The following is a 25551-nucleotide window of genomic DNA, read 5'->3' on the forward strand; positions in this document are numbered from 1 at the left end:
CACGGGCCTTCTGGTTGAATGGTTTGCATAAGCCAGAACAATTGTCTGGGTGGCAGACGGATGGTTGTTCTGTGCAGATTATGCGGTTTTACCGTGTGAGACATAATTTTCGGTGATGCTCACCATAACAGTCATGAGGTGCGTTTGATATACATATACGGTGGCCTGAAAGTCGCTTTACCACTGCAAAACTCCATAAACGTTACACTAGATGTCTAAGAGGACTTGATGACGATTTCAGTGGTGCAAGCAAGGAGAATGATGGAGTGCCTCCAGATACAACGATTGATTAATTATTATAAGAACTGCACAATATAACTTTTGTATTAAAATAGTTTAACAACGAATGCTTTTACTGGGGAGAGGTTAAAGTAATTTTAGGCCAATATATATATATATATATATATATATATATATATATATATATATATATATATATATATATATATACATATAATTATGTCACAAAGTATGAGCTCAAGCTATATCATGAAAACCATTGACTGAAGATAAAGATTCAAAATTATGCATTTACTCAATATATCAACCTTCTAACTTATCCAACATCACAAACATCTTTCATTTAATTTATGTAAATGTATTCCCTTTAGTCAGAGTACATTGCAAATAGAGTTCAATCTCAGCAAAACAAAACAATTGCGAATTCTGTGCTCAAGTCCAAAGTGAATGTTCAGATTCATTTGAGTGAAAAAGTAAAATGTCACTCAGTAGCTTCGGGCGAGTATTGCTATTCCACCATCGAGATCACTCATCAGCAAGTTAAGACACTGTCAAGACATCAAGAAGTCAAGACAAACAATTGTCACTTTTTTCTGTAAAATGTAAATAGCAATAACAGAGCACCAAGTCTGAAAATCGAAGATACAATCTGTGTGGTCAAACAAGCGACTCCAAAGGCATGGTCAGGTCTGAGTCTTGACTGTGCATTGAACTCAAACCAGTGTCGGAATCATCATCAAGTGCTTCCACGCCACAGCCAGCACCAAGAGGCTTGACGACAGTGCATTGAGGTACCATCAGACAGTTCCTTTCCACAGGTGATTCGAGTGTAAAAGGTCTTACAATGGCATGAAAAGCACAGAAGGTCTTATTAGCTGCGTCTTCCTCCTCCACTTCAAGTGAGCGCAGCTTTTCAATCAAAAAGGCAAAGTCTCGATGGCGTTCACAAAGGGTCAGCTCGCTTTGTGCCAGAGCTTCACCAGTGAGATGCAACTCTCCTTCGAGTCGCTGACTTACATAGGTACTGGCTTCGAGTTCCATGGTGAGGCGCATCTCAGCATCACTATGCATTTCACAACCAACCTGCTCTATCTCTTTTTGGAGTTCCTGTGCTCGGCTCTCTTGCAACATCACGTCTTCTTCCACCCTGATGAGATCGCCAAAAGCTTGGCAGCAAGCCTCGAGTTCAGACATTGAGACATCATCCTCTTCAGTTTGTCCTCGTGATGTCATCATTGCTGCAGCACCTTGGGTCTCATCAATTGGTGAAAGGTAAGCTGCTTGCAGGTAATTTTCTCCTTCGGTCTGTATGCGACATGCATGCATTTCAGCCTCTCGCTGCTCAATTGCACTGTCAAGCTCTGAAATGCGCTCCAGCTGCTGTCGAATGTCATGGTCTTGGGAAAGCACGAGATGAACCAACGACTCGAGGCGGCGCACTGCACTCTCCGTACCCACCACACCTTCCTGTGACCCATTGGCAGGACCGCCAGATTTTCCAAGTGTTGCAAGCTTGCGAAATGCCTTGTGCACAACTCGCCGCTGTTTTTCCGGTGAGAGGCCGAGGATAATATCAACAGTGCTGCAAGTTCCAGGCCCAGCGTGATTCTTCAAACTGCTCTGCACCACCTGCGTACAATTTGATAGAGGAAAGGATGCAAAGTGTGTGCTAATCCATCAATACAATTATCAAAGAACCCTCAATATCACTGAGACAATGTTTATCAAAACAATCATCATCATCATAATAAGTGGGTGAAAATGCGGAGAATGACTGAGAAAAGAGAGCAGGTATGGAAAACAGACAAACAGCAGGTCAAATCAAGCACATGTGTAAACCAAAATAAATTGGAAGTTTACCAAGCAACCTTTGAAGCATAAAAATAGAGAGTAATGATGTAATACTTGTCTGAATTAGCTTTGATTAAGGTCGTGAGGTTCTCTTTTAGTCAAAGTAATTAGGGGGACAACAGCTTCCTGGTCCAGGGTGAATGTAGAAAAGGTTGTGCCATTGAAAACAACACAACATTGTATCACAGGTATGTAACAGGGATGACATGCAAATCAAGGCTGAAATCAAACACGAGTTTGATCCCACAAGCCCTCAATGCACATTTGCTGTTCAAACAAGACTTAGCACTGTCCACGGTATATGAACGGTACATGTATGTCTGTGTGAGCTCTTTGGCAGGCCAAGGCCTTGAGGACACAGAATTAGCTGCAGAACTTGGCTGGGCATTAACTATTCACAGTTAAATGTTAACAAAAAGTTGGAGAACTTTCTTGCTTTCAAACTTGCTTTGTGTTGTAAAAATTAGACAAAAGTCAACGGCCTGTGCGTAGAGCAGGAAAGGGTGGATGTTGTCTTGAGGGACCCTTTTTAGAATGAGCGACAGCAAGTTGTTTGTTTAAAGGAGAGGAAGTGCACTAATGAATAACAGCACAATCAAAACAATGAAATCCTGTAAACTTCAGGGAAATATTGTTAGTCAAAAGCACATTATGGCATATAGAGTAGGCCTACACATAACATACTTCTCTATATATTTGCTCACATCTACTCTTTAATTCCACTTCCTCTATTGTTGGCTATTTCACCTTCCGTGGTTTGTCAGCTTGCCGATGGCTCTTGATCGATGGAGCTGTCAAAGCAGAACTTCAGTTCATAACCCATATTAATTCTAAACTACGTTTGTTTTAACAGATACAAGTACATTTACTGTTATTATACTTCAATACTCAGTTGAGATGTATCATCCCTTGCATAATATCCTCACAACTTGTGTCGAGTGGGAGGAACAAAGAGATAGAGGTGATGGTGGGTTAAAATGATGATGAAAAGGTAACAGGCAGTGATGAATTGTCTGCTCATGTCGCTTTGTGATGCGTATGGCGGCGCTGGACAGGTGAGCGTGAAATGGAATGTGGGAGAGTTTGCGTAAAGCAGTTAGAAGTTGGTGTACGTGGGATGTGGCTCCATTGCAATGGAAGTCTTTCCACCGAGTTATAAGGAAATTCTCATTTATATCCCCGCATTGCCCGTCTGCTTTAATCCTTCTCCTAATCCGTGCCCTGAGCCAAACCCTAATTGTCCCTAACAGAGGTAAAAAGAAAGGCATATAGGTCTTGACATGATTTCAGCGACGCTATGCTCGCTAAACTTCACTAAAATGTTGCTTTCCTAACAGGTCAATGATAAGTTGGAGTTACTGCTCAAATTATCCCTCAATGTTGCTCACTCAAATTACTCCCTCATTTTTTTTTTCTCCACTGGTTCCCTCTCACCTCTCCCCACCTTGATTTTTCTCTTCTCCTCTTGAGACAGTCTGCTGTCAATATAAACTTATGTAAATCCACGTGACATGGCACATTACGTCCTTTGGTGCAGTTGTCCAGTGTAATATCTTGGAGAGATTTATTTCCCTCTCTTCCACCTGCGCTAGCTTCAGCCATATGATGCCACATTCCATGTGTGCACCCGGTTGTTGCGGAGCATTTCAAAGAAGAGCAGCAAATGTCCCAGATGCAAAACAGGCTGAAAGAGGAAGCACTAGAAGTCGGCTCTGAGATGAGGCAATGATTGAGGCAAGCCACTGGATTGCAAATAAAATACAGAATGTCTGACCAGAAGAGCGAAGCCAATGGTAGGTCTGCAGCAGGATAAGACGATGATGCAATGGTTCAGCAAAAACATGCAGCTCCTGTCGGATTGTACCGTTAACTCCTCTGCGATGACCTGCCTCATCAGTTATTTTCAGACAAATCAAGAGAGCACAGATGTGTGATGTCCTAAGGGCAGACCTATTGTATGGAGCTGACACATTAGCTGTGCTAATACCTGTCCTGTTCTTAGACCAGCAAACCTTCTCTTCCAATCCCACAGCATCTCAGAGCCCAAAAAGACTCCTAGGTGTCCCAGATTTTCAGGTGTTATTGGAAGAATCTCTACAATATACTGCAGATGTATTTTGTGGTGGAGAGTGAAGATGGCTGTGATGCGATCAACACAAACATTTGGGAATCGGGATGCCATTGAGGCCTGTCATTGCCGGATGAAAAGGCAAAGACATTCGAAGAAAAACAAGGTGTGAACATTTCAGCATGTACCATTCAGAACAAAATGACTTTTATGTGACCACATATCGATATAAGCTTTAACAAGGTGGTTCAAATTTGACCTGGACTTTAGTTTACATTCATGACTAAGCTTGAATGTACTGTATTGTTAAATGCACTGGAAATAGGGGTGGGCTGGTGGTGGAGATAAGTGTTATAGAAAATGCCACCATGGGGGTTGTGCAGCGGGCTTCACCTTGGTGTGACAGGGCTTTGTAACGAAACTCCCGAGGTCCCATGTCAATTAATGAAGAGCTGCAAGAAGTCCTGAAAGCCTGTGCTTTGCCTGTTTACCTCCCCTCTTTTTTTAAGGATCATAAACCTCCACCCTCCTCCCAATGCATATTTTGCTATCCATCCCCATCAAGCTTTTGAGGCCTGGGTCCACTGGCATGCAATGCGGAGTGATTGTTTCATGTTGTGCTTGGACTCGTATTTGCGAAACTCCACCCCACATGCCGAGTTATGAAAGGGAGGCTGTGAGAGGTAAAGAGAAATTGATGACAGTTGATGTCCGAGTAAGATTATTTTATCAATTATGGGAGGGAGAAATTTGGACATTTGATCATCGATAAGTTACGTATTAAATGTTGTCAAAATTAGGAAGTTTGAATTTAGTGCATCCCCACACGACATTGGTGTCAGAAGTTTGGGATTCGCTCTTCCACGTCCTACCACCCCACTTACCTCTGGTGAGATATTCAGATGATTGACTGTGAAATAACGAAATTAATTCATTAATGAAGTTTGCAATACTTAATTTTTTGGAGTGATTCCTGATATCACAGTCACTGTCAGAATTGTTTGAATATCGACAAGCAGTTGAGTGTGAAATATAATTGTCTCATGTACAAATTACAACAGAGTTCTCCAAAGGTTGGGAAATATTGCAAAAGGCATCTCTTCTGAAGGATAATGACTCGACAAGTTTCCGGATTTCAGGGTGAACTTCGGCTTACACATCCAAGCATGGAAACGGCCGTAAAACAATGATGATGGATGATGATGATCTCTACCGGGGAAAGAAATTGAATGAGAAATGACATCACAAAAGCCAGAGGAGAGAACAGCGGGGCAGACAGTTACCGATTGGAAGATGTTGGTGTGGCTCTGAGCAGAACAAAACTAGAAGCTGAGTGACAGCTTCCAAATTAAATTGATGAGTGCCCTGGCTGGTGACAGATATCTGAACACTTGAACAAGGTGACCATCGAGATGGCTGAAGACCAGGAGGCCAGAACCCCCCCCCCCCCACCTCCCCAAATCACATAATTAGTGACGCCGTAACCGAAAAAGCTATTTTCATCAATATCTCCAAAACTATGCATGATAATATGACCAATAAGGTGTCTACATCCATATTTTCAAGATCAATGGTTACAATGGTAACACTTCTCGTGCTACAAAATGTGTAGTTCACCCTGAAATGTGCATATTGGAGCAACACTTGCTCTTTTGTTGCAATGAGACATATAATGATGTCTTACACTCCTTTTTTCAGAATTTCAGAAACTCATAGTGCCTTCAGGAAGTGGTCCATCACTCACACCCAAGGTAGCATGGCCCTGACAGAACTTTGTCCACAGATGATGAGTCGTCAGACAATGCTTGGAGTGAGGCCAGTGATAAGGGTGATGGAGAGGACGTGTAATGCAGAGGAGATTCAGAGCAGTTACTGTTATAGAATAGTGCGATTTTCCTTCAGAAGGACAATGACTTGACAAATTGCTGAGTTTCAGGGTGAACTACACATTTTCGAGCACTAAAATTGTTGCCAATGCAACCATTGCCCATGAATACATGGGCGGAGACACCATATTTGTCATATTATCATGCATAGTTTTGGAGATATTGACAAAAAAAAATTTGGGGCAATGGCATCACTAATTGGGTGATTTTGGGGGGTGGGGGAAGAGCCACACCCCAGACCCGGAATCAATTTTTGTGATGTTGGGAGATGGTCCCATCATTCGATGAGTTCAAACGTTTTGGCGCTTTAAACATAATTAAAATTTATGGGCTCCCGCTCTCCTGGTACGAAGGCCGAGATCCATGAGGAAATGGGATAACTGAGGGCGATTATGGATCATGGCCTGCATGACTTCAGGACAATTTTAATAGTGCTTTACAGGGCCAGGACCAGCATCTAGATACTGTCCAGGAGGAGTGCGACAACTTGGTGGGGAAGTGCATCGACTTGGAACAAGACCTTGAAGAGACCCTTGAGTAGGTTCTTGCACTCAGCCATGGACCAAAGCAAAGGAATGGTTGGGGTCGACATGAGGTTACACAGTAGGGTAAATGACAGGAGATAGGAGCAGTGATTGTACAGTTGACAGAAAAGTTGTGGTTTGGGTTTTAGGATCAACAAGACTCAGGAGGCACAGAGAGATGGACCACAATTAGGGACAATGAAAGGGAGAATGGGAAAGAAGGGTGTGGGAGGTGGAGTGGCAGAATGGGACATAATAGGATGATGAGAGGTGGATAACAGATGGGTAGGTTTCGTGAGGATGGGTGGCACGGTCACGAGGCAAGTAGGCCACCTCTGGAAGAGACATAGCAGGGCGATAGGAGAAGTTACATGTAGATGAAATGGTTTACTCCTGCTTTGCCTCATCATCGTGTGCATTAAATTGGTTAGATGAGAGGGACGACTGTCCCTCCTGTCAAGGCAACTGCACCCGCTCAGACCACATGGTGGTATCTCTACTATCAACAATGCTCTCTGCTCTCCAAAGACAAATCCATCAGTGTTTGCTGCTTGTACCGAGGTGCATGCACTGCATCATCACCTGTCTACTCGTCTGTCCATCAATACTTTTCAACATTAAAATGACAGTCTACCAAGGTGACCTTTTACACAAATGTCCTTAACAAGCAATGTCACTGTTCTGGGCAGCCAGTCATCTGTAAATTTCAACAGGCTTAATTAACAAGAAATTTCATAATTATTCGCTGTTCCACCCCAGTTATCTCACTTGCCATCATCTCGATATTCACACACTTCCTCCTACTCATTGTTTGCATGTTATAGATCCTGTGGAAACGTCTGATCATCCCAGATCATCATTGTAGCTCGTGCTGCCAGCCATTGCCTGCAGGTATGCACGCTCGCCTCTGAACTGTCCAGCTTGTGTTTCAGAGCAGCCCAGATATTAAATGTCACCCAAGTGTTTTGCAGGAAAAACGACACATTCATGTGTGCACAATAAAGATGGCTAGTTTGGCATCCATCCGATGGGCGCTAAACTGGGCGTCACGTCTGCTAGCATTAGATCCGGTGATGTCCTTCGCAAAGCGTCGGTGAGTTATCACCAGCACCCTGAAAAAAATTACAAATCTCTATCTTAACCGAAAGGGGGCACTTCATCAACGGCACAGGTGTGTTCACATTCATGATGCAAACCACAAAAAAAAAAAAAATGATCACTATACTCATTCAGCTAAACATCTAAAAATGCACAAGGTATTTGTTTCGTGTGGTTTATATACCACATATGTGCAAAGGTGCTTCCTTTTTTAGGCAATATATGACTGTGGAATGGAATTGGTTTTTACAAGAGGTGGAAGAAGAACACAGTTTAAAGTACCAGTGAAGTCACATTGTCGTGAAACGTTGTCACGTGATTTCTGTAGTCCAACATGTGAAGGATATTTGACAGTTTAGTTAAATAAACGTTTCTATGCCTTAAACAATTGCTTTCACACATTGAGTGCCAAAGTGGAGCATAAATTGTTAAAAAGGGACAAAATAAAAAGGGAAAACGAGAGAGGTCACAGAACACCTTCTCCCATGCTTTCTTGAGACACAAGGACATGGGCGGGGTCGATGAGCGACAAATTTGATTGGTCCTGATGATGTAAAGTGGTGTAATTTTTTTTTTCAACGTACAGCTAAACAGAAGAGTTTCGAAATTGTCAAAAAGGCGTTTTGTGTTCTGCGGTGTTCAAGTACTGCATGAAATTCAATTGAAATGAAAATAAATGTTCGAAAAGGTTGGAGAAAAAGAAAATTTTGAAATTCACCGCAGTTGGTGCAGCATCTTTTACACCACCTTATTTAACATGCGACATTAGTTCTTCATCCCTGTTGTTTGTGTCCTTTATGACATCCTTAAAAACAGTAAGTTTCCTGTTTGCAATGATTTTCAATTCTGTTTGCGCATGTGCAATCGGGATGGATTGAGAGCCAAAGTAGTTAAAAGGCAGGTTTGCTTTCAATTAGTGTTCAAAATATAATACATTCAAGTGAAATCACGAAGAGAGGGAGCAAGTTTGGAAGAGTTGAAGGAATTCGAGGAAGGTGAGGGGGGGGGTGGGAATTGATGGAGTTTATGAGTCGAAGGGGTTTGATTTGATGCGTAAGAGAAGTGGACAAGGAGAGAAGAGGAGAAGGGTAGAGGCAGAGTTGAGGGGAAAGTGGGTGGGGGTGGGGTAGTTGACATTTCTTTGCTACATTTCCATGCGTAATAAGTAGGTGTTCTTGAAACTAAATAAGTTTCGATAACACACGGAGAAGGAAGACACGTGCGTGCACACACACACACACACACACACACACACACACACACACACACACACACACACACACACACACACACACACACACACACACACACACACACCCCAAATAAAGTATTAATGAGTACACTGTACTGATAATTTTGTAGGTGAATAATTAGAGAACGCTTGGGCTATAATTCCCTGTGCATGGTTTGCTTTTTATTTTGTTCCTTTATTTTCTCGTTTGATCACTGACAATGCGGCAGCGACCGCGTGGAAGAAGACGACATTGCTGGTATGTATCCATAGCAACCTCATCACAACAGGCCTCTTGGCACAGAAAATAGGCATCATTGTCAAAGCTAAAGGGGTTTTTCTGATATTGCGGCGATGAAAGTTTGCATTTCATCGATGTTTCAACAGGTTTCGCACTGTAGGGGTCTTTGTTGTGGTGGAGTCTACCTGAATCGGCAGTGCACCTGTCGAATCCCCCCTGAATGCAATGGAAGCATTCTAAAACCTATCCACAGGGTTGCTTTGTGAACAATGAGGTGAAAAGGATGGATTGAAGTACCTTAGCCTCCGAGGTCCTGGCGGTGTTGCTTTTACGCACGAGCACGAAGCGCACGTCGCTCTGTTCACCCCCCCAGGCCCACCAAAGGCGCAAGATGCGGGTCCGCTCTGGTAACAGCCTCTCGCAGCCTCTCCACTGCTCCAACAGGGCGAATTCCTCACATAGAGCCGGCACTTCGTTCGGAACTAGCTCTCCCTCGTTGCGCAGCAATGCTCGGACCACATCAGTACTCGTTGTGCGGGCACTCAGTCCGGAGACCAGGCGTCTCTCTCCGCGCAACCAAACAGGGACACAGCGGGGCTTGGACATTATTCCGCATGGGGGTTATGAGGGGGTAGGGGTGTAAGGGAAGTGGGATGGGAGGGGTGGTACTTTAGCTAAAACTCGCATACACTCGTTTTTCCCGCGCTCGTCCTTTCATCCGCTTTACTATAGGTACCTCTAAGACCGCCCCGTAGTCCACCCATTATTGCTCGTATCTCCTCCCCCACTCTGTCTCCTCCTCTGTTACTCCATCCAACCTTCCACATTGCTCTCAACCGTGCAAATCTGCATCAAGCACGATCATGCCAGGTCATTACAAATGGTCTTTTGCATCACGGTTTTGCACAACGATTCAAGTCAATAGAAGCAGGTGCTTCTTGGTGACCAATGAAGTATTCTCAATTAGGGACTCGAACATGAGCTCGGAAGATGACTAATAGTGGAGCACTTTGCTATGTTTTATTTTCACGAATAAACTCTCCAACAATTAATAGTCTTCCATCAAAGTGGACTAGCATGCATGAAAGGCTCACAAACAGAATGAACGGAATGTGATGACTGCAAGATGGCATTCAGGGAGGGATGTCCTGTTTGCTGGTCCATGTCAGTATCTCAAGGTAACCAGGCACGTTCTTGGCACATCCTTGGCGACCCAGACATACCAGCCGCTCTCTCGCGCCGCTTACCGCAGACAAAGAGTCGTATTGTCCCTGTAATGCCCAAGCCAGGGATTCAGCCAAACAGACACTGAAGGGTCATCTCTTCTGTTCTCCTCTCGCACTCTGTTCCGTACGAACCAAACCAAATGACAGGAATCATTCGTATGCAAATACATGGGATGAAATGTCAGATAAAGTACAGGTGCTTAGATCATCCTTTTCCTTCTTCTATCCTGGAAAATATATATATTTTTTTAAACTTGCTGCCATTGAAAGAATTACCTCAATGCAGGTAACCAATTAGCATTTACTGAAGGGAGTTGAACATTTCACAAACTCCGGAACTATGTCCAATTACGACACCCAGGCAGAAGCTGTTGCACGGAAGTTGCACTTACGATGTACCTGGAAGAAACTACACATCCTAAAATGTTTTCAGCTTGACAGGTGTGAATCGCAAGAAATCACTTTTCATGGCAATTTGTTTTATAAGCAATTGTCGGTTTTGGAGGAGACGTGAAATAAACTTCACGGAAAAAGAATACTTCTTTACCAACTACATCTATAATATAAGGTGTGTGTGTGTTTGTGTGTTTGTGTGTGTGTGTGTGTGTGTGTGTGTGTGTATGTGTATATATATATATATATATATATATATATATATATATATATATATATATATATATATATATATATAATACGTCACGAATCATGTGTGTACACAAGTGCAACACACCATGCACATTATGTGTGTTCACAGCAACGTGCACAAATCACAATCGTGCGCATGACGTGCAAACCACAACCAATGCACACACGTGCGCATGCGCCGCCATCACCACCACCACCCTCGAGTCCCCAAGGCGGAATGGAGCCTACCCCAATCATGAATCATCCATCTTCACCACATCAAGGAACCATGAATGATGGACCAAGTCGTCTCCTCATCCATGCTGCCACCAACGGAGCCCTCCCCAATACAATCATAAATCATCCAGCTTAAACACAGCGAGGAACCACGACTCATGGACCAAGATGTCTCCCCATCTCGAAGCATCCAGCTTCAACCCAGCAAGGAACCATGAATGATGGACCAAGCTGTCTCCCGATCTGTGCTGCCACCAAGAGCCCTCCCTGGCCTCAAAGCCATGTGTGTGTGTGTGTGTGTGTGTGTGACATTTTTCTCAGATGGCTGAACAGATATTTGTCAAATTTTCAGAGGTTCATCAATGAGTGCCAGGGAGTGTTTTACGCAAAAAAGTTTTTGAAAATTAAGAAAAAAAACAAAAAAACAAAAGGGGTTCGTGGTTTTTTTTGCAATTTTTTCTAAATTGCTCCACAGTGCTAAATCCTTTGGAGCTATGTGAGAGGTAATTTTAAATAACCATGGTCCCATTGCTTAGTGGGTGAAGGCAAGTGTTTCAGCCCCCACAAAAAATCGACCAAGCAACACTGGGTAACACCAGGTACTCCCGCAAGTTTTTATTACCCTCGCCGAAGGAGAGGGTCTTGTGTTTGGGTCCGTTTGTTTGTTGGTTTGTCCACACAGAACTTTAGTGTTTTTCTCCACAACCGCTTGTCGCATTGAGACAAATTTTTCACCAAAGGTGAGACTTACTCATGTAGAATGTTTCAATGATAATTATGACGTCATAGGTCACATGGTGTGAAAGCCATGTTGGTATAAAGGAAAAACTTTAGACCTCTGTATCTCTGAAACTGCACCAAGGAAAAAATTGAAACTTGGCACACAGCAAGTACTCCTGGCGAATGGGTGTGATTTTTTATGATGTCATAGGTGCCTTCGCTATGACATCATAATGGCATATGTAGAATGCCACATACGATCAGAATGAACATTTTTGAGGGTTATACAGGGATAAAATAGTCCACAAATTTTTTTTTAAAATGATGTCATCGGTCACGTGATTCGGCAGCCATATTGTTAAGAAAAACAACAACAAAAAAAAAACCTTCAAAAATCTTCTCTGAAGTGGCTCCACAGATCGAGGCGAAACTTTACACATATGACCACCTATCCATCAGGAACAAAAGGTTCACACATATGACATCATAGGACACATGGTTTGACAGCCCGATTAGGTTTACCCTAAAACCAATAAAAAATTCACCAAAAAGAAGTCCAGCCATATTGGATTGAAGAAAAATGTTAAATAATGTTTTCTCTGTAACCGCTTCATCATCGAAGTGAAACTTCACAATTATGATCTAGTAGTGATGGGGAACACATGTTTTAAATTTCATCTCGATTAGACACATGGTCTGGCTGCCAGATTTATTAATTTTTTTGATCTGGGTTCCTTTTTTTAAGGCTCACTTTGGCAGTGCCTGGGTGAGTTTGAGGGTAGAGGAGTAGCAGCTGAAATGCAAATCCTATCCAGGTTCCTCCTGATGACTTCATCTTTGCTTTTTGTTTGTTTTGGGTTCCTTCTGATGACTCCAATGCAGGAATGTTCTTATTTGGTCTTCCATTTGATTTGAGTTGAATTTATTTTAATCCCATTCTAAATTAAATTGAATAATAATAAAAAAACGTCATGGGTCAGGGTCAGGTGTCCAATCAAAGTGGGGTTGCATCAAAGCGGGACGTTTTGGTATCCGGTCATCACTGCCAGCAGTTATAATGTGGCAGTTCCAATTATGTCTCTGATTAATTACGTAACACACCAATATACAAACACGACACAAAACAAGTCCTGGCGAGGGTCTGCAATCTCTGATTATTCTTTTTCCTATTTATACTATAAAAGGAACGGTACGTCCGTCCATGCATGCGAGTTCCAGACACATCTATACCTTTATACCCCTTGACACCCAGAAGACCCCCTCCCCTCCCCAACCCCCCCCCCCCACGACCCTTATCACCCTCAGTACTACATTTTCCTTTAGAGTTTAGACACTTTTCAGACCCATAAGATCCTTAACACCCTTTAGACCCATAAGACACTCAATGCACTTGAGACCTTTAAGATCCTTGAGACCCCCAATAATCTGTAAGACCCTAAGACCCTGTAGATCTGATAGACCCCACTAGAACCCTTGGACAACCCGAAGACCTTCTGTTTGAGGGCATTCTGCAGTAACACTTGAGGGTTACCAGTCATAATCAAAAGGCCCCCATTCTCTCTCTATCAAGTGCAGCCTGTGGCTGCTGGTTGCATCATTGGTTGGGACGCGACTATGCTGCTGATGCAGTGTCCCCCTTACCATACCAGTACACTGGTACTCATTTTACCGACCTCGGAAGGATGAAAGGCAAAGTCAACCTCCTGGTGTATTTTAATTCAGCAGCCGACGGGGCTTGAACTCAGGACCCTGGGATCCCAAGCCGCCATCCCAACCACTAAGCCAACACCAGCCTTGGCCTTCCATTGGTAAACCATCTCAGGACCAAGCTAAGAGGGCACATAATATAATTAATTCTTTCTTTTTTTTCTTTCATGTTTTTCAGGTTCTGCTCATTTTGGTTGGTAACATAGAGAAAATTCCCACATGGAAAAGAGAAATTTGCCAAGTGTAAAAGATAAATTTCCCACGTGCAAAAGATAAATTCCCCACGTGGAAAAGACAAATTCCCCACGTGAAAAAGAGAATGGTCCCACGTGGAAAAGAGAAATGTCCCACGTGGAAAAGAGAAATGTCCCACGTGGAAAAGAGAAAAGTCCCACGTGGAAAAGAGAAAGTCCCACGTGGAAAAGAGAAAGTCCCACGTGGAAAAGAGAAAGGTCCCACGTGGAAAAGAGAAAAGTCCCACGTGGAAAAGAGAAAAGTCGCACGTGGAAAAAGAGAAAAGTCCCACGTGGAAAAAGAGAAAAGTCCCACGTGGAAAAGAGAAAGGACTCACGTGGAAAAGAGAAAGGACCCACGTGGAAAAGAGAAAAGTCCCACGTGGAAAAGAGAAAGGTCCCACGTGGAAAAGAGAAAGGTCCCAAGCGGAAAAGAGAAAAGTCCCACGTGGAAAAGAGAAAGGTCCCACGTGGAAAAGAGAAAGGTCCCACGTGGAAAAGAGAAAGGTCCCACGTGGAAAAGAGAAAGGTCCCACGTGGAAAAGAGAAAGGTCCCACGTGGAAAAGAGAAAGGTCCCACGTTGAAAAGAGAAAGGTCCCACGTGGAAAAGAGAAAGGTCCCACGTGGAAAAGAGAAAGGTCCCACGTGGAAAAGAGAAAGGTCCCACGTGGAAAAGAGAAAGGTCCCACGTGGAAAAGAGAAAGGTCCCACGTGGAAAAGAGAAAGGTCCCACGTGGAAAAGAGAAAGGTCCCACGTGGAAAAGAGAAAAGTCCCACGTGGAAAAGAGAAAGTCCCACGTGGAAAAGAGAAAAGTCCCACGTGGAAAAGAGAAAGGTCCCACGTGGAAAAGAGAAAGGTCCCACGTGGAAAAGAGAAAGGTCCCACGTGGAAAAGAGAAAGGTTCCACGTGGAAAAGAGAAAGGTCCCACGTGGAAAAGAGAAAGGTCCCACGTTGAAAAGAGAAAGGTCCCACGTTGAAAAGAGAAAGGTCCCACATGGAAAAGAGAAAGTCCCACGTGGAAAAGAGAAAGGTCCCACGTTGAAAAGAGAAAGGTCCCACGTGGAAAAGAGAAAGGTCCCACGTGGAAAAGAGAAAGGTCCCACGTGGAAAAGAGAAAGGTCCCACGTGGAAAAGAGAAAGGTCCCACGTGGAAAAGAGAAAGGTCCCACGTGGAAAAGAGAAAGGTCCCACGTGGAAAAGAGAAAGGTCCCACGTGGAAAAGAAAAAAGTCCCACGTGGAAAAGAGAAAGTCCCACGTGGAAAAGAGAAAGGTCCCACGTGGAAAAGAGAAAGGTCACACGTGGAAAACAGAAAGGTCCCACGTGGAAAAGAGAAAGTCCCACGTGGAAAAGAGAAATTCCCACGTAGAAAAGAGAAAGTCCCACGTGGAAAAGAGAAAGTCCCACGTAGAAAAGAGAAAGTCCCACGTAGAAAAGAGAAAGTCTCACGTGGAAAAGAGAAAGTCCCACGTGGAAAAGAGAAAGTCCCACGTGGAAAAGAGAAAGTCCCACGTGGAAAAGAGAAAAGTCCCACGTGGAAAAGAGAAAGGTCCCACGTGGAAAAGAGAAAGGTCCCACATGGAAAAGAGAAAGGTCCCACGTGGAAAAGAGAAAGTCCCACATGGAAAAGAGAAAGTCCCACGTAGAAAAGAGGAAGTCCCACGTGGAAAAGAGAAAGTCCCACGTAGAAAAGAGAAAGTCCCACGTAGAAAAGAGAAAGTCCCACGTGAAAAAGAGAAAGTCCCACGTGGAAAAGAGAAAGTCCCACGTGGAAAAGAGAAAGTCCCACATGGAAAACAGAAAGGTCCCACGTGGAAAAGAGAAAGTCCCACGTGGAAAAGAGAAATTCCCACGTAGAAAAGAGAAAGTCCCACGTGGAAAAGAGAAAGTCCCACATAGAAAAGAGAAAGTCCTACGTAGAAAAGAGAAAGTCCCACGTGGAAAAGAGAAAGTCCCACGTGGAAAAGAGAAAGTCCCACGTGGAAAAGAGAAAGTCCCACGTAGAAAAGAGAAAGTCCCACGTGAAAAAGAGAAAGTCCCACGTGGAAAAGAGAAAGTCCCACGTGGAAAAGAGAAAGTCCCATGTGGAAAAGAGAAAGTCCCACGTAGAAAAGAGAAAGTCCCACGTGGAAAAGAGAAAGTCCCACGTGGAAAAGAGAAAGTCCCACGTAGAAAAGAGAAAGTCCCACGTGGAAAAGAGAAAGTCCCACGTGGAAAAGAGAAAGTCCCACGTGGAAAAGAGAAAGTCCCACGTAGAAAAGAGAAAGTCCCACGTGGAAAAGAGAAAGTCCCACGTGGAAAAGAGAAAGTCCCACATGGAAAAGAGAAAGTCCCACATGGAAAAGAGAAAAGTCCCACGTGGAAAAGAGAAAAGTCCCACGTGGAAAAGAGAAAAGTCCCACGTGGAAAAGAGAAAGGTCCCACGTGGAAAAGAGAAAGGTCCCACGTGGAAAAGAGAAAGGTCCCACGTGGAAAAGAGAAAGTCCCACGTGGAAAAGAGAAAGTCCCACGTAGAAAAGAGAAAGTCCCACGTGGAAAAGAGAAAGTCCCACGTGGAAAAGAGAAAGTCCCACATAGAAAAGAGAAAGTCCCACGTGGAAAAGAGAAAGTCCCACGTTGGAAAGAGAAAGTCCCACGTGGAAAAGAGAAAGTCCCACGTGGTACAGAGATAAACCATGCTTGGCAAAGAGAAAACTGTCTTTTTCTTGGTATCATGATAATTTCTCCCCATTATAATGAAATGGGATTTTTTTGTGATTTTATTTTTGCCAAACCTCAGAAATTTTTCAAGATATCAGATTGGAACTTACACAGCTTATTTGTATGGCTTTGTAATATATAATACGTAAAGCTCATTCAAACCACACACTAACATATTAATGTTCAGTACCTTCCGGGTGACGAAGAAAGCTGAAATTTCACATGCCGAAAGATGTGGAAGCCGGTATACCAGTAAAAATCGCAGAACCGTTGGAAAGCATCTGCAAATAAAAATATAAATAAATGGAAAAAATAAATGCAGGTAAGTGATCCGAGACAAAGGGGAAGCATGATAATTTTGTCTGCTGATGGACATCGAAGCCGATACACCAGGAAAAATCACAGAACCATTGGAAAGCATTCTTAAATGAAAATAAAAAAATGGAAATTTTTTTTGCAGGTGAGCGACCCAAGACAATGGGGAAGCACTGATTGTTATTGCTAACAATGTGTAAGCTTACCCCACTATTATGTGTATAAAATCTGGTAAAAATTAGTCAAAGGTCAAGGTCAATGTGATCCAAAACGTGTAAAAACACCTATTAGGCCACAATTATAAAATGTATCAACCAAATTTGTTATGCACAACTTTCCATCGTGTAAACAACCTGTTAAGACAAATTTTCAAAATTACCAAATTGCTGTTTCCATGGCACTATTGTTTATTTGGATTTTGCAAGTATCGTTCGATGCACAACATCTATTACATTATTCACCAAAGACAGTATTTCTTCTGACCGGACCGCCATTGTCTATAAGGTAAACATATTCCACTTGTCATGGTCTACATCATCACTTTACGTTGAATTCCCATTTCTACCAATACACAATCCAAAAAATTACTCATATGAGGTGAGACATCTACGAACCCGTCAGAGACGGCTACCCTGCTGGTGCTCTATAAACACGAGACCTATTTATCATTATATCAATCATTATACTTGGGACTTACATTTGTTTTTACATCAGAGAAAAATAGCACATGAAGAAATGGAACTTCTATAATTACCCTCACCGTTTGTCTGTCTGTCTGTCTGTCTGTCTGTCTGTCTGTCTGTCTGTCTGTCTATCTGTTTGTTTGTCCACACAGAACGTGAGTATGGTTTTCCTCTGCAACCACTTGTCAGATTAACAAAAAATTTCACCAGAGGAGCGACAACTCATGTAGAATGTTATCTTGCCAGGAAGAAAGCATGGGTTTTAAATGCTCACTCCCAAGATCAAATAGTGTGTGTTTGTGTGTGTGTGTGTGTGTGTGTCTACATATGCAGGTTTCAGAATGTGGAATGAAGCCCTCGAAGTGCAGGCTCAGTGTCCACCTTCATTTCGGTAAGGGGTCACGAATCACGGACCAAGCTGTGAAGTTTTCTGTTCTCAAAGTTTTGTCCCGAGGGCTCTCTTCAGGATCGTCACTGAGCCCCCGCTTCCAATTGTAGTTCATTTGTAATAATATTCCCAGGGATGGTTTTAATATCGCTGTGAGGTTCTTTTTCATCATTCCTGTAGGGCCACCTATCACTAGAACAACTTTCTCATTCTTCAGCTTCCAGGATCTCTTCACTTCATTCTTGAGGTCTTGGTGTTTGGTCATTTTCTTGATTTCTGCATCGTTTAGTCCAACATCTCTGGTATTAGCACCTCAATAAGCAATGCCTTCTTCTCTTTTTTGTACCCAAGTATGATATCTGGTCACAATGTTTTGTTTTCAATGTTCACGCCTGATGGGATCATAAGGTCGTACGTGAGCGGTACTTCAATGTTTTCAGTGATTGATTTTGGTTCATTTTCCCACAAATTTTCAGGAACTGGGATATCAAAGTTTTTGCAGATGTACCAGCGGATTACTTTACAAACTCCGTTGTGTCATCGTGTGTACAGCTGTTCTGACATGAATTTTGTTTTTTTTGTTTGGTTATTAAACATAACATATTCTCTTTACTAACCCCACCTCCACCCCTCACCTTTCTATCTCCCCCCCCCACCCCCCTTCTCTCTCTCTCTCTGTCTCTGTCCTCTCCAACCCCCTCCTTGCACCCCACCCTCCTGTCGTGTATAGGAACATTTGGTGCGGCGTTGCTCCCCCCCACCCTTCCTCACTCTTTCCCTCTTTCTAGCTTCCTCTGCCTCCCCTCCCTCTCCCTCCCTCAGTCCCCTCTCTCTCTCTCTCTCCCCTCCATCAGTCCTCTCTCTCCCCTTCCTGCACCATACCATATAAATCACTCAAAAGTGAGAAGACTGTAAGTTCTATTAATAAACACCATAAATTACCATTTATTTACTGGATTCAAAAAATGCACAAAAGCCCTTGTAATATGAGCTTCATCATCGTAAGCAGACAATGCAGTTTGAAACCAGTGTCGGGTAGTATTGCAGGGGCGATGAAACCAATTTATAAATGCTTGGAAAGGCGAGGTTTTATTCGGGTATTAAAAAATTCCGGACCATTGATAATTCCAAACCTGTAATCGACAGTATCCACAACAATAATAACAAGGGTAAGGCTAAATGTTTAACAACTTGTGATTTTTCTGCATAATTAAACAAACATTCCACTCGACAAACTCATAACCGCATTGGACGGAGCGGTAGATAAAGCATTTGCAGGAGGAAATAAATTATACATTAAAGTTTATCAAATAATAATAATAAAAAAGAGCAAACTGGTCTATAAAGGAAAATAAATATTCATGTAGTTAAAAAAAAATAATAATAATAATAATAAAACTTAAAGAAAGTAAACAAATCGATAGAAGTAAAAAGAAATTTCACAACAAATTATTTGATAAACGAGATGCCTTTCCAATCTACATTGTACAAATGCCTTTCTTAAACAGAAATATTCCTAAACTATTCTATGATACAGTTGCAGAAGAAACTTGCAGGGCACTCGGTAGAGAACATACCTCCACCACGCAATGCCTGATCCACGAGAACATATCGGGCTGAATACATTTTGAAATATCATGCTATATTATCGTTTTTTGGCCCTTTCTCAAAATGGTTAAGAATCACTTTTAAAATTAAATAACTCTAGTATTCAGATCCGGATTCGTTCTTACCACACATCCGACGTGTCCACCAAGTTTCATCCGAATCCGTCCACAACTTTTTGAGATATTATGCTGTATATCATGTTTGGCACTATCTCTCAATGGTGAAGAATCACTTTAAAAATTCTCGTAGTCGGATCCGGATCTTCCGAAAATCTAATCAGTTCGTCCTTGTCACACACCCAACCTGTCCACAAACAAACAAACAAACAAAGACAGACAGACAGACAGACAGACAGACAGACAGACAGACAGACAGACAGACAGAGAGAGAGAGAGAGGTGAAAACACAACGTCCTTCACCTTCGGTGGTGGAGGTAAAAATATAAATGGAAACCATTTAAACCCATTTCAGCGATTGCTCGTAGACAAGAAAGCAGGTAAAAAAAACCGTTCATGAACAATTTGAGTATTTGAACAACAGTTTGATCCAGAGCTGAGTGGGATGGTCGTGTTTGTTGGTGGACGTGCTATATTTAAGGTAAGATGTGCATGATTTAATGTATCATCATATAATAGAATGTGTGGTGGGAATTGCAACGATGTGATGATACATTAAATCCTCTGGCAAGTAAAGTCTGTTTCGTGATGTTGCATTGATGGGTTGACCGACTGCCTGAAAGGATCGAAACCTCGAGGAATAACTGTGTCCAACTGATGATACCCGAGGTCGGAAAATCGTTCATTTGCTTTACAGGTGAAGGTTCTTGCTTTAGGTAAGGGAGCTACGTTTTGAGGCTTACGTGTGTGTGTGTGTGTGTGTGTGTGTGTGTGTGAGTGTGTGTGTGTGTGTGTGTGTGTGTGTGTGTGTGTGTGTGTGTGTGTGTGTGTGTGTGTGTGTGTGTGTGTGTGTGTGTGTGTGTGTGTGTGTGTGTGTGTGTGTGTGTGTGACGTTCGATATATCCACTGCTGCACTTGGTTGCATGGACAGGAAATGATAGGAACTTTAGGTAAAACTCATAGAAATCATACCAAATTGAAATAGACAGGACTCACAAGTACATATTTCTCATATGTCCTACATTTCCATAAGTCAAATTTGCATCCAGAAACCCAACAATTACTGTTAATCATTTTGAAATTGCCATTCTTTCGTTTAAATGATGAAAATAATGTTCAAAAGAGGATTTGAATGACAGATTTCACGCTATCAACGGCAGGTTCAAGGTGCCCGGCGAACAGAACCAAGTCACCGTAAACACACCTGTGTGAAAGGTCTCGTTAGCATTCACACATCATTTTGAAAGTCCCTCATTGTCACTTTTGGGCAAAAAATTCTTTTGTGTTAATGTTGTCAATGTTAACATTAATTGGTCATTCAAGCTCTTGGAGATTTGTTTAACGTTTAACGACCTTTATGTGCTTGAAATTTACACTCATGATGTGGAGTCGAGCGACCAGGAAAAGAAAGTCAAATTGGGAGGGAGAAGATGTTCAGCAGAATATACGTGTTGCTGCCCTCTGGCGTTTTGATAACACTTTCACTGTGTCTTGAAGACGAACAAAAAATGGTTTTCTGCAAATGTGATTGCAATTCTATAGGGGTGTCTGAAAGTCGCTTTATGCTTCACCAGCGAAGCATTCGTTCTTAAAATCGTAATATACAGGTTTATTCTGCACTACTTAGACTAATCAATCAGCCATTGTATCTGAATGCACTCCATAATACAGATACAATGATTCATTATTATTGTAAGTATTGCACAATAAAACCTGGATATATTATACTGAGAGGCAATGAAAATGCACACACCAAATTATAATTGACATTTATTTAATAGCATGTAAAAGAAAGATCAATGTATGATGCAATCACAAGAGATTTGTCACGGACAGTCCTACAGAATCTGCACAGAGATGGGAAAATCATGAAGTGCACGTGACGTCACAAAATCATCAAATGGTGCAGGGGTCTGTTAAGCCAACATTGAGTGTGACGACCTTTGGCAGCGATGTAAGCTTGAAGTCGATGGGACATGGATAAACACATGCGGTGGGTCTGAGCTTATGATATTGATGTCCAATGGAACTGTAAGGTTGCAGTAAGCTCTGCAACATTGCACGGAGGATTCATTTGATGATTGCTCCCCAACCCACAACATCGCCAACTCCAAAACGGTCTCTCTCTCAATAATGCAGCCCTCAGGGAAACGATGTCCTTGTCGACAGTGCACACGAAGACATCCATCTGGAAAACTGACGCTGAACCTCAATTCATTTGAAAAGATGACACTTGCCCACAGTCTCCCACCCAGGTTACCACCAGCTTCTGTCCATCATTGTCGTGCAAGTTGGTGTTGATGTGTCAAGATTTGTCACTGATGAGTCGTCCCCTTGTTCCAATGGTGGGTGGTTCTGCCCTTTCTCATGCTGTCCTGTAGCGGTTGCAGAGGTGATCGACGACGATGTATTGATTTTACCTTGCTGACCTCACACATTCTTCACGAGGACTAGGATGGTCACTGACGATTCCTGTGGCTCTTGATCAGATCTGCAGCCAAGAAACTGTTGACTGGTGGAAATGAAAGTGTCGAGCAACTCTTTCTTGACCGATTTCACGATTCAGCATACCAATGGCTTGGTTCCTCTGATCATTCGTTCGACATGGCATTTTAATTGACGGTCTCACAACCAAGGCAACCTGTGCTTTTATAGGGCATGAATACACATGTTGCACATGCAGCATGGTTTTTAAGCGCTGCTCATCATTTCAAAGATTTGCCATATGGTTGCATTCAGACTCAAACGTCCAGCCACAAACAACAAACCGGACTCAAACACAATGAAACACCCAAATTCCACACAATTATTTTTATTAGGGAACACAATTATTTCATAGTATTTTGATCCTTTTTCACATGCTCTGAAATAAATGCCATTAAACGAATGATTCAAGGAGGAGGCATAAAGCTACTTCCAGGCCGCCCTACAGAATGAAGAACTAGTGTCAATCTGCATCGGCGGACAGGTAGAACAAATGGATGAAATCAACAGCACAAAATCAACTGAAACGTCTGCAGCTTCCCCTTGCTTCCAACAGTTTCAGTTTTTTATATATTTTTGTTAATCAAACACAAAATTTATTTGAAAAGTGGACGAACCTGGATAAAAGAATGGCTTGTAAAAGTTCGAATATACTACATTTTCCAAGATTTACCATATGCTGCAGATCAACTTCCTGTAGCTTCATCCATCCCGTATAATAATGTGCTTATCACTTGCGAAAAATCAAAGATTTTTCAAGTATATTGGTTGGTCATGTGCATTATTCTGTCTGTCTGTTTGTTTGTATGTCAATCGCCTACAGGTCACAATTTTAAACCAATCTTCACCACATGGTAGAGTTCGTCATAAGCATGAAACCTATTGTTATTGATGTGAAAAGGTCAAAAGGTCATCAGAGCCCAAAGGGCAACAACTTTGCCAAATTTCGAAAATCGTCAATTTTTATCCGATTGACTCGAAATTTGAACAGGATTTGCATATCAGGTCACTGAATTCAACCATTGCATATTTGGTCAATGCGTTCAACCACTGATTCTTTGAGGTCAACATAGGTCACAGGTCAACAACTTAGGCAGTATTTCTAAAATCTTCAATTTTCATCCTATCGACTTGAAATTTGAAAAGGATTTATGCTTCAGGTCACTGAATTCAAGCACCAATTATTTTTGAGGTCAACATAGACAAAAAGGTCAATAAAACAAGTCCTGGCGAGGGTCTGCAATCTCCGATTGCTCTTTTTCTTGTTCTGTTTGTTTCTCTGTCCGTCTAAACAACAATTTTCTCTTAAACTACTTGATCAGGGATCATAAAACTCATTTCATTGTGAAGGTCTTTGTTCGAGGAGTACAGACTAAAGGTAAATCTTCAGTGAAATTTCTAAAGTCCTCAATTTTCATCCCATTGACTTGAAATTTGAAGAGGATTTGCATATTAGGTCACGGAATTCAATGAAGTATTTTTGAGGTCAACATCGGCCAAAAGGTCAACTTAAGCAGTATTTCTAAAATCTTCAATTTTCATCCAATTGACTTGAAATTTGAAGAAGATTTGAGTATTTGTTCATTGAATTTAACTACCTATTATTTTTAAGGCTAAATTTGTTTTATGGATTTCGCAAGTATCGTGCTATGCATGACATCCTTCTTGTTATCCTCGCCGAAGGAGAGGGTATTGCATTTGGGTCTGCTTGTTTTTTGTTTGTTTATGTTTGTCCGTCCATAACTTTAGTGCTTCTCTCCACAACTGCTTGTCAGATGGAGACAAAATTTTCACCATTGGAGCAACTACTCATGCATCATGTTTTATTGATAATTATGATGTCATAGGTCACGTGATGTGGCAGCCTTGTTGGAAAAAAACAGAAAACCTTTAGACCATCTCTGAAACCGCACCAAGGAAAAAACTTGAAACTTGGCACATGGCAAGTAAATCTCATGGGGAACAAGTGATTTTTTTTAAATGTCAAAGGTGCCTTCGTTATGACGTCATAATTGCATATGTAGAACGCTAGATCTGATCAGTATGAACATTTTTGAGGGTCATCTATAGGGATAATATGTTCCACAGAAAAAAATTTGATGACGTCATCGGTCACGCGTTTCGGCAGCCATAATGTTTTTTGTTTTTTTTGAAAAAGTTTTAAAATCTTCTTTTCTGAAGTGGCTGAACAGATTCAGGTGAAACTTTACACATATGACCATCTATCCATGAAGAACAAAAGGTTCACAGATATAATGTCATAAGTCACATGGTTTTGCAGCCATTTTGGATTTACCCAAAAGCCGATAAAAATCTTCCCCAGAACAGCTTGACAGATCGAGGGGAAACTTCACACAAATATCCCCCAAGCCTTGGGTGTACATGTTTGTGAAGGAATAATTGATGTCACATGGTTTGGCAGCCATATTGGATTGAAGAAAATATTAAATAATGTTTTTTCTGGATCCGCTTAATCAATCGATGTGAAACTTCACAATTATAATCTAGTGGTTATGGGGAATAAATGTTTCAAATTTCAACTTGATCGGATGCATAGTATGGCAGCAAGATGATTTAAATTTTTAACTTGTTTTTTTTTTGTTGTTTTTTGAACAAGGCTCACTTGGTTGTGCCCAGGTGGGTTTGAGGGTAGAGTAGTAGCAGCTGAAATGCAAATCCTATCCAGGTTCCTCCTGATGACTTCATCTTTGCTTTTTGTTTGTTTTGGGTTCCTTTTGATGACTCCAATGCAGGAATGTTCTTATTTGGTCTTCCATTTGATTTGAGTTGAATTTATTTTAATCCCATTCTAAATTCAATTGAATAATAATAAAAAAAATGTCATGGGTCAGGGCAAGGTGTCCGATCAAAGCGGGGTTGCATTAAAGTGGGACGTCTTGGTACCCGGTCATCACTGCCAGCAGTTATAAAGTGGCAGTTCTAATTATGGCTCTTGTTAATTACATAACACACCAGTACACAAACACCACACAAAACAAGTCCTGGCGAGGGTCTGCAATCTCTGATTGCTCTTTTTCTTGTTCTGTTTGTTTCTCTGTCTGTCTATCCAACTGCTTTCTCTTAAAATACTTGATCAGGGACCATAAAACTCATTTCATTGTGAAGGTCTTTGTTCGAGGAGTTCCGGTTGTGTATTCGTTTTCCAATTATGAATGACCCGATATATTTTTGGCTTACTTAACCGCTATTTTTACTGAAGAATCGTGAGATGAAGTAATGTTGTGAGATTGAGAATTAAAAATATGGTTTTTTAAATTTCATTTTAACATTATTTTTAAACAGAACACGAATGTTGTTAACAACAGGAAGAAGGGAGGAAAAGAGATTGTGAAATTAACGTTCTGTTGT

General features: G+C 41.9%; 1 protein-coding gene across 1 annotated transcript; it reads right to left on the reverse strand.

The window, feature by feature from the left end:
* Nucleotides 1-441: 441 nt before the first annotated feature.
* Nucleotides 442-9867, reverse strand: LOC147025818 (ras association domain-containing protein 10-like). Its single transcript, XM_085880650.1, has 2 exons — nt 9437-9867; nt 442-1869 (listed from the first exon to the last, which is right to left on the reverse strand). The coding sequence occupies exons 1-2, from the start codon at nt 9743-9745 to the stop codon at nt 898-900; spliced, it is 1281 nt and encodes a 426-aa protein (XP_085736776.1). The 5' UTR covers nt 9746-9867; the 3' UTR covers nt 442-897.
* Between the last annotated feature and the right edge of the window lie 15684 nt (nt 9868-25551).

The sequence above is a fragment of the Eptatretus burgeri genome, chromosome 5, assembly GCF_056783735.1.
Source record: "Eptatretus burgeri isolate ZD-2024b chromosome 5, Ebu_testis_v1, whole genome shotgun sequence".
Taxonomy (NCBI): domain Eukaryota; kingdom Metazoa; phylum Chordata; class Myxini; order Myxiniformes; family Myxinidae; genus Eptatretus; species Eptatretus burgeri.